Raw genomic sequence first — 12,910 nt, forward strand, 5'->3', positions numbered from 1 at the left:
TTCTGAAAAAACTCCCCCTACCCCTATGTCTGCTTAGGTCAGCGGAAAGTTTTATTACAACAGACAAGTTTTCGAAACTTTAAATCCACAGTGACGCGAATGAGCCTTGATTTGGCCACCATGTGCGGATGGCTCTATGCCATCGCGTGGAGTATATCGTTCTACCCGACGATAATGCTCAACTTGAAGATTAAGAGCGCAGACTCTATTTCTTTTGACTTTGCCGTGTTGAATCTGCTTGGCTACTCGTGCTACACGGCGTCAATCTACCTCCAGATCTACAATCCCGAGGTTCGCAGGCAATTTGCAAAAACTTTTGATGGCAACCTTCCGCTTCTCTCGGGGATCGATCTCGCGTACTCGGCTCACGGTCTGCTGCTGACGTTTGTTCTTTTATCACAGATCATCCTGGGGAACAAATGGTGGGGCTTCAAGAACTCCAGAACGGTGTTCAAGTTCAGCAGACTCGTGAGAACATTCTACATCGCCTTTATGGGCTTCCTTCTGTTTAATATCTACTACATGAGCAGACCATTCCAGCTACTCACGTTTACATTACATTTGTCATATTGCAAGATCCTCGTGAGTTGCACGAAATACATCCCGCAAGTGATCCATAATTCCAATCGCAAGTCGATGTTTGGCATTTCCAAGCTGCAAATCCTGCTTGATCTGTTAGGGTGTCTGTGCTCTGTTTCGGAGCTGCTCTTGCGGAACACAACAACGTTGACCAAACTGGTGGACGCGAACAGAAGCAAACTCGGGATCATTCTGGTGACCATGGTGTTTGACCTGGTGTTCCTGATCCAGTTTCGTCTTTACGAGTCTCCTCGCAAACAAACTGTTGCCAAGTCGGAGAAGGTGCCTGTTTAAGAATCGACCTTGCAAAATCGACGCGTCGCCCAATTTTCCCCCGGATGACAGAAATCAGAAATTCCAATTTTTATTTGCACAAATGATCATGTTTGCCTCCCGCAGTATTCGACCTCGCCAATTTCTCCCCACGCAGCTTAGACGGCTATTTATCCAAACACAGTTAACGCCAAATGAAAACGCACTCAAGTTTGTGCCCTCAGAGTTCAAGTTCCTGCCCTCCTCCACCACCCCCACGCTAGAGGTGAGTAATGTGAAGGACGCTCTTAACAAGTCAGAGCTGGCATTTAAGCTGTTCAGTGCAAACGACAAGTCTATAGAGTCGATTCTGTTTGGATACAACTTCATCACCGTGGTGAAGGGCGAGCAACACAATTGGTCTTTACTCAAACCCGAAATATTTTCGATACTGACAGAGCACCTCAACTCTGGCCAGGCGGTTATTAATCAGGACTACATGGAGATTCTCCGTCAACAAACGGAGGAGGCTGACGAAGCTGACGAATACGAAGACGAAGACGAGGTGATCGCACTCATAACAGAGCTGCTAACTACAAGAATACAGCCAGCCATCCAGGAAGATGGAGGAGATATCAAGTTTGTCAAGTTTGACGAAGACACAGGAACAGTTCATTTGAAACTTATTGGAGCATGCAAAAGCTGCTCGTCGAGTGAAATCACTCTCAAAAACGGTATAGAAGAGATGCTCAAGTTTTACATTGACGAAGTCAAACATGTTCAACAGATCGCAGACGAGGAAGACCAACCGGAGTCCATAATCAATGACTACCGGCCAATAAAGAAAGAGCAGTCGTCCAGTTTATGAGCATTTCAACGAGTATTTATTAAGGAATAAAAACCTACGTTACACATTCCCCAGATTTTCTCTGTTCAATCATGTACATGATCTATTTTTGCTCCATATATTCCTGCTCCTCGCTCAGGTTCTCCGTCGCGTAAGGAGGAGTTTGCACCTGGTACGGGTAGAAATAGTATGGATTGTAGGAAACGTACGGAACCGACATGGTCCGACTATTTGGCTGCGGACGTCCTGGGCTGCCTATTGGTGAATATTGCACTGGTGATTGAGCAGGAGCCGTCACAGGAACAAATCCGCCGTTCGGCATGCTCGACGGGAAACTGAAACTTCGCTTGGTGAAGTTCTGATTCAGATAGTTGTAGAAATTGCCCAAGTGGTTCTGATTATGGTGGTGGAGTCTTCCTTTTTCGTACTTGTTCTCTTTGCGCTGAGCAAACGAGACTTCAAGCACATGAGACTCGTCCACACGGTAACCGTTCATTGCCACCAACGCCTTGGACGCGTCCAACGGTTTGTTGAAACAAACAAACCCGAATCCTCTAGAACGTCCTTCGCGAGCGTGGTTTTCCGTTTCGTCGTCTTCGTCAATCACCGCCGAATCAGCAGGTGGGTAAGTCATAATCTTGGCGGACATGATCTGCCCGAATTGGGTGAAGAGGTCATAAAGGTCCTGATCCTTGAAATCCAAAGGAAGATGCGTTATATACAAGTTGGAATCCTGGAACTGTGGACCGGCTATAGGGAGGCCTGTAGCGGTCGAAATCAAGTTGGAATCAGGTGACACAATAAATGAGGGATACATGCTGTTTGAAGGCTCTGGCTGGGCTGGAACGTACGGAGATTGGTACGGATAGTAGGATCCGTTGTAATTGACCACTTGGTGCTGCATGCGGTCTTTCCTTCGCTCGGCTTTGCCTAGTTGCAAGTTGAACCCTGGAGAAATCTCAAAGCCGTCTAACTCTTCTTGGGCTTTCATGGCATCTTCGTGAGTTTTGAAGTTAATGAATGCATATCCTTTGTTCAGATTGTCGCTGCTTTGGGGTAGAAAAACCGATTCGATGTCTCCATACTTTCCGAAAACCTCAGTCAACCTTTCCTTCGGCAAATCATCGGGGAAATTCTTCACGTACAGATTAGTGTACTTGAGCTTTTTCATCTCGAGCTCCTTGAGTCTATCCCTTTTGGAGATGTGGTGATTAACAAACAAGTGGTTTCCTTCGATATCCGAGCCATTAAGGCTATCGATGGCTTTTTGGGCCTCGACCCTATCAGCGAAATTTATGAATCCGTAACCTTTGGACACTCCGTAGTCGTCCTTGATGATCTTGCATGAGACTGGATTGCCGACCGTGCTGAATATCCTGAGAAGGTCGTCGGAGGTTGTGGTCGGGAGCAGGCCTCTGACGTACAGATTTCCGGGTAATTGCAGATTAAGCTCTGACTCGTTCGGAACCGGCTCATACTCCAAGCCTCGTTGCTTAAGAAATTGCTGGAACTTGTGCGAAGTATCTGGATCCTCGAACCTCACGAAGGCTGTCTTGGGTGATTCGCAATTGCCCTTCAAAAGCTCGTACCTAATATCGTGATCAGCTTGCGCCTCTTTGAAGGCAGCTAGAACAGTGTCTAACAGCGTCAGATCTTCATACAACTTAAAGGTGTATATTGAATTGACTGATTCCGTCAGCTCCGGCGACGTCATTTTAGTGAGTCAATGCTGTTTAAATGATGATGGCCTGTTATAATAATTTAAAGAAGATACAGTATGACACAAAGAAAAAGTTTCTGCCCTTAATTTCTCGTAAAAGTAATCTATCGTTCAAGATGATGAGGGAAATTGGTTGGTGATGGTGAAGGTATGTAGGGTATTTATTAAGAGTAAAGCAATATTATCTTAGACAAATCTCTAGAAAAAGAAGGATAAATCTAGCTAGCTTGAGTCGTGTATAAAAATTCTGGGCTTGGCACTACTCCCTATATTAGCTGCCCAGTTTTTTTAAAGGTGGATCTAGGCCCAACAAATTACGTAGGACGAATGTCAAACAGGGATCCCCGGGTACGGAGACCTTGGAATTTAATTTACCGGATCAACAAAGAGTTGTCAAACATTTGATTTGTGTTTTGAGGCACCAAAATGCATTTGGTCCGGTTTAATGTTTAAAGCCGAAACTAGCATCCAATTATTTTGCATTTATTTCCACGGAAGCTTGTGTAGGCGTAATCCGCTCTGTTACGATATCGGAAATATGCTGGCGTCACACTACTTTTCTCCGATAATATACACATATCCAAGCAAGAAAAAAACTAGTAACCGGAAATCACACTGCTAAGTATACAATAAGGAACAGAAGCTGGGACTGGCCCCTGATTATTTCTTCGCCTTAGATTTCTTAGCCGCAGCGGCTTTTTTCGGCGCAGCTTTAGGTTTGGTCACTTTTGACACTGGCTTTTTTGCTGGCTTCTTAGCTGCTGGCTTGACAGTCTTGGTAGCGGCGGCTTTCTTCGCAGGAGCTTTTGCTTTAGTAGGCTTTGCCTTGGCGGTCTTGGAAGCGGGTTTTGGAGCGGGTTTTTTGACAGCTGGTTTTTTAGCAACAGCTTTCTTTGGAGCCACCTTTTTCGCAACAGTTTTCTTGGTAGCTGGTTTGGTGACCTTCTTAGTAGCTGCGGGCTTTGCTGCTGGCTTTGCAACCTTCTTGGTAGCCGGCTTGGTAGTCTTAGCAGCCTTGACCACCTTCTTAGCTGCTGGCTTCTTGGCTGGCTTTTTGCCAGCCTCTTTGGTCAACTTGATTGGTCCTGCTGGTCCTTTTGGTTGAGCAAAGTAGCCAGAAGTGACTCCCTTCTTAATTGCGAGGTTGAAAGCGGTGTCAAAACTTGGAGACGATCCAGCAGAGTAGTTAGCCTGGATGTACTTCTTGATAGCTTGACGACTAAATGGTTAGAAATTCTCGTTGTGGTTACCTACCTGGATCCACTTCTCTCTTTGAGAGTGGTGATAGCCTTAATAATCAGCTCTATTCACGTTAGTCTTTGGCCATTGAACATGTCTACATACCTTTGTAAGTCAGCTTGGAATCTGACGGTTTAGCAGCTTTGGTAACCATTTCGATAAAGAGGATATAAATGATAAAAAAGTAAACAGCTTGATGCCCTATTTGTTTATATTTTGGTGGCTAACATCTAGGTGTGAGGCGTGTCGATAAAAAAACTATTTGACCGCGTTTGCATCTTATCGATGTCAAATTGTGCGTCGATCGGCGTAAGCTGGGTTTTTTTTCTTGTCAGTCTCCCTTGTTTATTTACCAGTCAGCCCAAATGGATATAAGCGTGATCTCCAGTCACCAGCTGCCCTTTGCCATTGGCTCCAGCAAGAATTTTGGCTGGTGTCCCACCATGGATCTGATCTCGTTCCAACTGAGCGAAAACGCCCTTTGGATCTACAGATTGGGTAACCAGCGGGTGTGGAACATAGAACTTGACGAAGACCAGGAAATTGAATGTCTTTGTTGGCGACCTGACGGGAAAGTGTTTGCGGTGATATCCACACAGGGCCATGTCAATCTGTTCGATTCCAGCAGCGGAAAGCTCATGCTCAAGTTCAAAATTGGATCATCTATTGAAACTTGCAGTTGGTACAATCGCCTCAGCACATTTGATACCTCAAATCAGTTTGAAAAACTGTTCGACATGAACCTCACAAACTCGCTCCCCAAACTTACGTCCTCCCATAGCTCCAAAAAACTTGTCAACGACGACCAATTGATCAAATGTGAGGACTCGTCGCTAGATTTTCTCATCATTGGCTCGGAAAACGGGCTCATCTCCATAGTGTTGTACGGAATCTTTATCATTGAGAATTTCCAGCTGCCGCAGCTGGCGAACTCGTACTCCACTTTCCTTGATATCCACTCATCCAAGAATCTTGGCTCGCATTACATTCTGGTGGAAAAACATGATGGTTTGTTCATTATCAAGTTGGCTACCACGTTTGTGGAAACATATGGTACGCTTCTCCCGCGCGTGTGCCTTGCATGCTCGAAACTTGTTGGGCTGTTGACTTACATCAAAGAACTCATTGACGACCTCGAAAACGAAAGCAAGCCTTTCGCTGACTACACAACAAGAATATTGGCATTATTGAAAAGCGAGATCGAAACAAAGTCAAACTCTGAAGGCGCAGATGTTGATCCTGTTTACGACTTGTACGACTTGTTACTAACAGGAGTTATGTCCGAAGCCACCAAGGCTTGGATCAGCGATTACCTAGGAGATCGTGGTCTTAAGAGATGGATCAAGTTGGGGAAACAATATTTTGAAAACTCCAGGAAAAACCTCTTTTACAACTTGATCCCTGCTTTGGAACACACGCTTGTCTATTTGACGGATCTTAATGGACTTGCAAACTGGAAAGAAAATGAGAGAACATTGGGGCTGCAAAGCCAACTCCTTGTTGAAGCCATTGATTTGGCGTCCGACCTGCTACAAGCGCTATACCGAACCATGCTAAGGCTGAACGACGAACAACAGAATTTTGACAGTTTTGTTCAATGGCTGAATTCGATCTTGGTCGAGGTGACATCGGGTGATAAGAGCTCAGATATCATCAAAACTAAAGAAGTTATTGAGTTTCTGACCAAAGGTCTTAAAACCACGGGCGAAAACAACCACGAACTGTACGACAACCTGAAAGATGTGTGTGAGCGCTTCTTTGATGCCATTAAAAGTAACATGAAGCTGAAGATGGAGTCGTCTCTTGTTGTGAAGATTGGGGAGGTTGGGTCGACGCATTCATCGTTGAAAATTCTTGGAGAAGAAGAGTTTGGACTTGTCGTGCTGCAACGCGACAACTGCGGAGAGCTTATCAAGTTTGATTGCGAAACGTTGGACCATTCCAAACAGATTTTTGATTTCCAAGAGCTGGTTACTGGCAAAATCACAAACATTGTTGGAAAGCTCTTGAACGACACAGAGTTGATATTTTTGGTTGAGCACAAGAGCCAAGAAACACACAGCAGTGTAATTTTGGTCAACATTGCTGATACGTCCATGGGAACCGTTCTCGGGTCGAGTATAGTTAAAAGGGTGGACTATAAAGAGGGTTTCATTCCAAAATACTTTGCAGTGAATCCGCTGCGCAGGATTGGCTGTTTGATGGACTCGAGCCGAAAAAACTACGTGATAGTGGAGATCTAATGTACATATCATTTAGCATAGTATTTGAACAGCTCTTGCGGAGCGGGTATGCCGACGCTCCTTGTTCGGGATAGCTTGAAGCTACCATCATCATTAATGGCATAGGAGTCTCTTAAGAATCTTTCGTATGCAGGTCTGAGGGCGTGGTTGTCCATGGAAGGCGAGCGGATCACGTTATCCAGATGGTCCATATCTCCCTTGGCGATAGGAGGATATTCCTGAATAAATCGACGAAGCTGAAGCAGTTTTTTCAAGACAAGATTTTGCCTAACGTTGGGGTTTCGGGGCAGCCCAACAGAGTTTGGCGGGAATCGCACGTTCAACTGCGGAAGGGACCAGTCATGGTCTATATAGCGTCTGAAGCTCGATCTCAGGCGGTCAAATCGTGCGTAGTAGGGAGAGTTGAAGGCAGTCCTTGGTTTTTGAACGGGATTGGATTTTGGCTTTTTACCTTTCAAGATATCCAGAATGCTGTGGTTAGATGGACTCGACTCGGTGTCGCTTTGTGCCATGGTTTTGTCATATTTCTCAACCAGACCTTTTACGTTCTTGAAATTGTTGATCTCGTGATTGTGGACCAAGATACCTTCGTACTTGGCCTTGAACTGTTCCTTTTGATCACGGGTGACCACCTTGGTGCTAAGAAACTCTGCAAGCCAGTCGGGGACCCGTTTGTGTGGCGGCACTGTTCTGCAGTAGGCTATTTGAAATAGCTGAATTCCCGCTTTGAACTGGCTCCTGGACGAGTCCACCAGTAACTGGTAAAATTCATGACCCTCTTTCAGGCTCTTTTTCGGGGATTTCGACGATTTCTCGAACTTCTTGTTGATATACTGTCGCAGCCGTTTGTCTGTTATGCTGTCCAATTGCAACGTGCGCAGTCTGCGGCCCAGTCGCCGGTGGAAGTCCAACACAACTCGTTTCTTACTGAGCTCCATACAATTTTTTTTGTATAACAAATATTTTTGTCGCGACTAAATTTATTTATTTACACTTGCTATGTCGTCTATACCTCTCACGAAAGCAAACCAAAACAAGGAGAACGCGCTCCGTCCGAAATCGCAGGATGTGCACAACGAAAAGACACTGGCGCGGCACACGTCCAAGACCGTGTTGAGAACGAAATCGTCGAACTCCATTGTGAAACCACAGGACTTCGGCAATTACAACAAGATCAGAAAGACGTCTACTTTGGGCGATGTGGACCTGTTTGAGCCCCAGGAAAACGTCAAGACGGGTGCTCGCAAGTTTAAGGTCCAGCGTGATTCGCCATTGTCGAACACAAAACATAAATTGCCTCTCAAACACGAACCTGAACTTGATGACGAAATCGAGATCGTGCCTGCCAAAGAGGACGAACTGCCATATATCCCAGATAACTTGGAACCGCTTCCCGAAGACCTTCTTGAAGACACACTGAAGGGCAAGACCAGATCGAAGAACGCTAAGTCTCTGAACGACCCGCTGGAGCTGGATCTATCCTATTTGCAAGACATGGAGCAACAGGACGCTGAAACTACAGAAAAGCCTTTGGAACTGGTGCTTGAGTTCCCTGAAGAAGGACAGGAAACAGAATCGAAGAAACTCGACCACATTCTCCAGGACATGGAGCTGCATTCCCACTACAAGCCAAAGAGACTCTAAGAGCGCTTGGACTCTTTTTTGCATCATATACAAGATCGCTATTTTCAACCAAACCAGCTGAACCACCCTTTCCGCTGTTCCGGTTCCTCCACTCCGATTTTGGTGACATCTGTGTCGTTGAAGTAGGAGTTGAACGATTTGGGCAGCTCGTCTTTCGATTGTATTTTAAATTCCACGTTCGTAATAATATCTCCGTTCTCTTCGCCATTCTGGTGGTTGCCGTATGATATGTCTAGAACAGACTTAAGTTTGGTGAGATCGTTTTTCTCCAAAAACCAGTTGTCTTTCGGGAACTCGATGTCCACCCCGATGTACAGGTCGCCGTTCCTGTTGGAGCTCCCCTCCAGTGGCATTCCCTCGTTGGGCACCACTATTGAGTCGCCAGGCCGCAAAACTTTTCCGGCCGGCACCGAGATCGACACCCACCGGTTGTCCAATGTTTTCACCAGTCGACGGCCCTCAAATCCACACAGCGCGTCCACAAGTGCAACCTTGACCTTGGTGTAAAGACTCGACCCGTGTCTTTCGAAAATGGGGTGTTTCTTGGTGGTGTACTTAAGTATCACGTCACCTGGCTTCAGATCCGGCTCTTCGTCCGCCTCGCCTGCCAGCGTCACCGTTCCGGAAGCAGGAGCACCCCGAGGCACCACAAACTCCAGAACCTTGGTCTCCTCGACCACACACTTGCCTTTACACTTTCTGCAGCTATCTTTATCTCGGAACATTGTGCGTTTTCCTTTGCATCGCCAGCACGGAACAGCTTGCTGTGTCACCAGCCCCGGTGCAAGCTGGCGTATCTTCATCACGTATCCTTCACCATGACAGGTGGAACATTGAACAGGAACGGCAGACTTGCGTGCTCCACTGCCCTTGCAGTGTTTGCAGATCTTATTTCTCTTGGACGTAGATTTGATCACTTTGCCATTGTACAGGTCCTCCAGAGTGAGCTCGACCTCCAAAACAGCGTTGTCTGTCTTGGTTTTCCGCGGTCTGCCGCTCGAACCACCCATGCCATTGAAAAAACTGGCAAAATCTTGTGGGTTGAACTCAAAGTCTGCTTCCCCAAACGCAGCGTTGGCAAAACCAGAATCATACTGCTCATACCCGTTCGCAGTCCCATCAGTAGTACCATAGAGGTCGTAAGCATTGCGCTTCTCCTCGTCTATCAATACTTCGTAAGCACCACTTATTTCCTTGAACTTGATCTCAGCCGTCTCCCGCTCGTCCTCGGCAACCTTGTCGGGATGGAACTGAAGCGCTAGCTTCCTATACGCGCGACGAATCTCACCAGAAGACGCTGAAGAGTCAACTCCCAATACATCGTAAAGAGACATGGTAACTCTACAAAACACTTCTCATAAAAAACTTTCTCCGTTTATTTCTAAAAAAATTCAATCTGTTTAAAGACAAGTACGCTCACTTAACGGAGGAATCCCTTTCTGGTCTTGGTTGGGGCGCTGTGAGTTGGCTCGTGAAGAGGCTTGGCCAGCTCCAACTCCTTCTTCTTCTCCTCCAAAAGCTTGATCTGCTTCAAAAGCTTGTCCCGCATCTCCTTGTGTTTGGCAAACAGATCAGCCTCGGTCTCTTGCAACTTCTTTTCCTCCTTGCTAACCTTGGATTGGAAAATCGATCTCAGCTGGGCCTCCATGTTAGCAAGCTTGGCCTCGTGCAGCTGCTTCTCCTCCTCCTGCTTCAAAACAGGGTCAAACTCGCGGAAAACAGAGTCGTCCTGCTCAATGCCAAGCTTCTTCAATTTGGCAGTTCTGTAGTTCTCGTACAATTTGTTGGCTGTAATCTCCTTCAACTCCTCCATGAAGTTTCTGATCAGGAGCTGTCTAAGCTTGATGAAGTCACAGTGGTCCTCGTTGTCGATCTCAATAATTCCCCATGGATAAGATCTGCCTCTCACTATTCTTCCGTCTGGGGTCTGGATCTGGTTGGTAGACCCAACAACAGCGAACGGTGCCTTGGCCATGATTTGTCTGGATGCAGCTCTGGTCTCCTCATCGTCGTGGTCGTATTCTGGAGGGTTGAACAACTTGATTCCTTGGTTATTTATGTCGTCCAAAATTCTTTGCTTGAACTCTTGGATCTCCTTCTCGGTGAGAGTGTCGGATTTGGCAATCACTGGAATAAGGTTTACCTTTTCGTGAATTTGCTTCATGAAAGTGATGTCCAAAGGCTTCAACGAGTGTCCGGTAGGCTCAATAAAGTACAAGCATGCGTGGACTCTGTTGTCGACAATGGTGGACCGGTTGATCTTGGTCTCAGCCTCCAAGTACTTGTCGAATCTGGAGTTGACCTCGTCGACAATAGGTTTCCAGGTATCAGTATTGTTGATACCCTCGCCGAATCCTGGACAGTCAATAACGGTCAAGCTCAGCTTGACGTTGTTTTCCTCGATATCGGCGCTGACAGTCTCGACGGAAACCTTAACTGGTTCTTCTGGATCAGGGAAAGATGCTTTCGAGAAAGAGTCCACTGGGTACAAATCCTTGTTGAAAAGAGTGTTTATCAAAGTAGACTTACCCAAACTTCTCTCACCAACAACCAGCAGGTTCAAGCTGAAGCCTCTTCTGATCGATTTTCTGTGCCATTGTTTTGGCAAGTTAGCGAATCCAACGTATCCGTTCAACTTGCGGCGGATGACTTTGACTTCACTCTTTGGCACTGTGGATTCGGTGGTTGGCTTTTCGACCTGTTCGGTCTCTTGAGGCGAAACGACGGTCTCTTCTGGTTCTAAAACAGTTAGTCGACAATTTTGTTGTGCCAGCTGGCGCGTACCGCCCATTAAGGGGAAGCAAAAGGCGCCGTCTGTTGCGGACAAAACCCCAACAATGCTGGTCTCGTTGAATCACTTACTTTCGATAGTCATCACAGGTTCAGTTTGATTGAATTAGTAAGTCTCTAATGTCCTAAAAGCTGAACTTGTAAAAAGCCTTTATATAAAAGTAGAAAAAAGATATTCGTATTTGTTTTCCAAAAATCATCGCTACACAGGAAAGACGCGTAGTTGGAAAAAAAGCTGGACTACAAAAAAGGTCACATTTTTTAGGTTAATGTCTGCTGATTCAACGTATTCCGAAGACTTGAAGAAGCTGCTGCAGAAGGGAGCAGAGGCCTTTGCCGAGAAACGGTACGAGAAGTCGGTAGAGTATTATTCTGAGGCTTGCGAGAAGTCCAATCTTCTTACTGGCAAGGATGATCCCGATCTCTTGTTTTTGTACGCCAAGTCGCTGTTTGAGAACGCAGTCTCCAACTCGGGAGTTTTGGGAGGACAGATCAACAAGGAGGAGAAGCCGGAGGAAGCTGAGGACCCAAGCGGAATGTTCCAGTTCAACGAGCAATTAGCTGAAAACGAGGAGGAAGAAGAGGAGCAAGAGGAAGAGCAAGAGGAAGAAGAACAAGAAGACGATGAGAAAGAGCAAGAGGAGGACGAGGGCGAGGAGCAAACGGATTTTGAGGTCACTTGGGAGATTTTGGATCTTACAAGAACTTTGTACGAGGAGAAGCTCGAACAGTTGGACAGTGGGGATTACGCGACTCCGCTGCTGGCCTCCGACAAGCAGGACGCTGAAGAAACGAGCTCGCCATACGTGGTAATCAAGAAGAAGCTCAGTGACGTTTACGATCTTTTGGGAGAGATTTCATTGGAAACGGAGAACTTTAGCCAGGCCGTTCAAGATTTGACTACATTGACCAAACTGAGAGCTGAGCTTTACCCGCTTGGCTCGAGACTTATATCTGAGGCTTACTACAAACTTTCGCTTGCCTCAGAGTTCAACACTGGCGAGGCAGGATCGAGCGCGTTGGCTGTTAAGGCTATGGAAAAGGCTCTTGAGTCTCTACGCGAGAACTACAAGACCGATCAGGACAGGGATGAGTCTCTTTTACAGGAGATGGAGCAGAGACTGGAAGATTTGAAGAAGGGAGACGCTGCTATCCAGGAAGAGAAGAAGAAGATCATGATGGGTATTCTTGGAGAGAGCGACGCCACAGAGACAGTCTCAAAGACAGTTCCAAAAGCTGCTCCTGTCAACGACCTGACTGGAATGGTGAAAAAGCGCAAACAGCCGGGTTCCAAAGTGGTTAACAAGAAAGTGAAGACCAGTAAATAAAGTTACCAGGTATGAAAATTAATTAGTGACGATTTTAAATTTGCACTTGAAAGGAAGACCAATTGTGCTAAACATGATTGAAAATGTATAGATTGTCCAACACTCATCTAGTGTGGCTTGATTTGAACTCCCACAATGCTCAGGTCTCGGTACCGCCCTTTCGACCTTCTAATTCGAGAAGATATACTTCTGGACCGTACATGGAAGCAAAATTGCCTGGCTAGCTCAATCGGTAGAGCGTGTGACTCTTAATCACAAGGCTGCGGGT

At 46.2% G+C, this 12,910-nt stretch overlaps 13 protein-coding genes across 13 annotated transcripts; 6 read left to right on the forward strand and 7 right to left on the reverse strand.

The window, feature by feature from the left end:
- Positions 1 to 99: 99 nt before the first annotated feature.
- OGAPHI_000377 (uncharacterized protein) lies at positions 100 to 873 on the forward strand (the record flags this gene model as incomplete). Its single annotated transcript, XM_046204795.1, has 1 exon — positions 100 to 873. One exon carries the CDS (start codon positions 100 to 102, stop codon positions 871 to 873), a length of 774 nt encoding a protein of 257 aa, XP_046064848.1.
- An 82-nt stretch (positions 874 to 955) lies between these two features.
- On the forward strand, positions 956 to 1,699 carry OGAPHI_000378 (uncharacterized protein; the record flags this gene model as incomplete). The annotated part of the gene is made up of 1 exon (XM_046204807.1): positions 956 to 1,699. One exon carries the CDS (start codon positions 956 to 958, stop codon positions 1,697 to 1,699), a length of 744 nt encoding a protein of 247 aa, XP_046064849.1.
- Positions 1,700 to 1,781: 82 nt separating this feature from the next.
- Positions 1,782 to 3,392, reverse strand: OGAPHI_000379 (uncharacterized protein; the record flags this gene model as incomplete). The annotated part of the gene is made up of 1 exon (XM_046204818.1): positions 1,782 to 3,392. The coding sequence occupies one exon, from the start codon at positions 3,390 to 3,392 to the stop codon at positions 1,782 to 1,784; it is 1,611 nt and encodes a 536-aa protein (XP_046064850.1).
- Positions 3,393 to 4,058: 666 nt separating this feature from the next.
- OGAPHI_000380 (uncharacterized protein) lies at positions 4,059 to 4,791 on the reverse strand (the record flags this gene model as incomplete). The annotated part of the gene is made up of 2 exons (XM_046204829.1): positions 4,059 to 4,617; positions 4,739 to 4,791. The coding sequence occupies 2 exons, from the start codon at positions 4,789 to 4,791 to the stop codon at positions 4,059 to 4,061; spliced, it is 612 nt and encodes a 203-aa protein (XP_046064851.1).
- Positions 4,792 to 4,993: 202 nt separating this feature from the next.
- OGAPHI_000381 (uncharacterized protein) lies at positions 4,994 to 5,514 on the reverse strand (the record flags this gene model as incomplete). The annotated part of the gene is made up of 2 exons (XM_046204840.1): positions 4,994 to 5,278; positions 5,407 to 5,514. The coding sequence occupies 2 exons, from the start codon at positions 5,512 to 5,514 to the stop codon at positions 4,994 to 4,996; spliced, it is 393 nt and encodes a 130-aa protein (XP_046064852.1).
- Positions 5,003 to 6,880, forward strand: OGAPHI_000382 (uncharacterized protein; the record flags this gene model as incomplete). Its single annotated transcript, XM_046204851.1, has 1 exon — positions 5,003 to 6,880. One exon carries the CDS (start codon positions 5,003 to 5,005, stop codon positions 6,878 to 6,880), a length of 1,878 nt encoding a protein of 625 aa, XP_046064853.1.
- Positions 6,232 to 6,630, reverse strand: OGAPHI_000383 (uncharacterized protein; the record flags this gene model as incomplete). The annotated part of the gene is made up of 1 exon (XM_046204862.1): positions 6,232 to 6,630. One exon carries the CDS (start codon positions 6,628 to 6,630, stop codon positions 6,232 to 6,234), a length of 399 nt encoding a protein of 132 aa, XP_046064854.1.
- An 8-nt stretch (positions 6,881 to 6,888) lies between the features above and the next one.
- OGAPHI_000384 (uncharacterized protein) lies at positions 6,889 to 7,818 on the reverse strand (the record flags this gene model as incomplete). Its single annotated transcript, XM_046204873.1, has 1 exon — positions 6,889 to 7,818. One exon carries the CDS (start codon positions 7,816 to 7,818, stop codon positions 6,889 to 6,891), a length of 930 nt encoding a protein of 309 aa, XP_046064855.1.
- Positions 7,819 to 7,879: 61 nt separating this feature from the next.
- OGAPHI_000385 (uncharacterized protein) lies at positions 7,880 to 8,524 on the forward strand (the record flags this gene model as incomplete). Its single annotated transcript, XM_046204884.1, has 1 exon — positions 7,880 to 8,524. The coding sequence occupies one exon, from the start codon at positions 7,880 to 7,882 to the stop codon at positions 8,522 to 8,524; it is 645 nt and encodes a 214-aa protein (XP_046064856.1).
- Positions 8,525 to 8,568: 44 nt separating this feature from the next.
- OGAPHI_000386 (uncharacterized protein) lies at positions 8,569 to 9,858 on the reverse strand (the record flags this gene model as incomplete). The annotated part of the gene is made up of 1 exon (XM_046204895.1): positions 8,569 to 9,858. One exon carries the CDS (start codon positions 9,856 to 9,858, stop codon positions 8,569 to 8,571), a length of 1,290 nt encoding a protein of 429 aa, XP_046064857.1.
- OGAPHI_000387 (uncharacterized protein) lies at positions 9,857 to 11,267 on the forward strand (the record flags this gene model as incomplete). The annotated part of the gene is made up of 2 exons (XM_046204906.1): positions 9,857 to 9,859; positions 10,356 to 11,267. 2 exons carry the CDS (start codon positions 9,857 to 9,859, stop codon positions 11,265 to 11,267), a joined length of 915 nt encoding a protein of 304 aa, XP_046064858.1.
- Positions 9,945 to 11,315, reverse strand: OGAPHI_000388 (uncharacterized protein; the record flags this gene model as incomplete). Its single annotated transcript, XM_046204918.1, has 1 exon — positions 9,945 to 11,315. One exon carries the CDS (start codon positions 11,313 to 11,315, stop codon positions 9,945 to 9,947), a length of 1,371 nt encoding a protein of 456 aa, XP_046064859.1.
- Positions 11,316 to 11,583: 268 nt separating this feature from the next.
- Positions 11,584 to 12,642, forward strand: OGAPHI_000389 (uncharacterized protein; the record flags this gene model as incomplete). The annotated part of the gene is made up of 1 exon (XM_046204929.1): positions 11,584 to 12,642. One exon carries the CDS (start codon positions 11,584 to 11,586, stop codon positions 12,640 to 12,642), a length of 1,059 nt encoding a protein of 352 aa, XP_046064860.1.
- Positions 12,643 to 12,910: the final 268 nt, after the last annotated feature.

The sequence above is a fragment of the Ogataea philodendri genome (genome assembly GCF_020536065.1).
Source record: "Ogataea philodendri strain CBS6075 chromosome Unknown scaffold9, whole genome shotgun sequence".
Taxonomy (NCBI): Eukaryota; Fungi; Ascomycota; class Pichiomycetes; order Pichiales; family Pichiaceae; genus Ogataea; species Ogataea philodendri.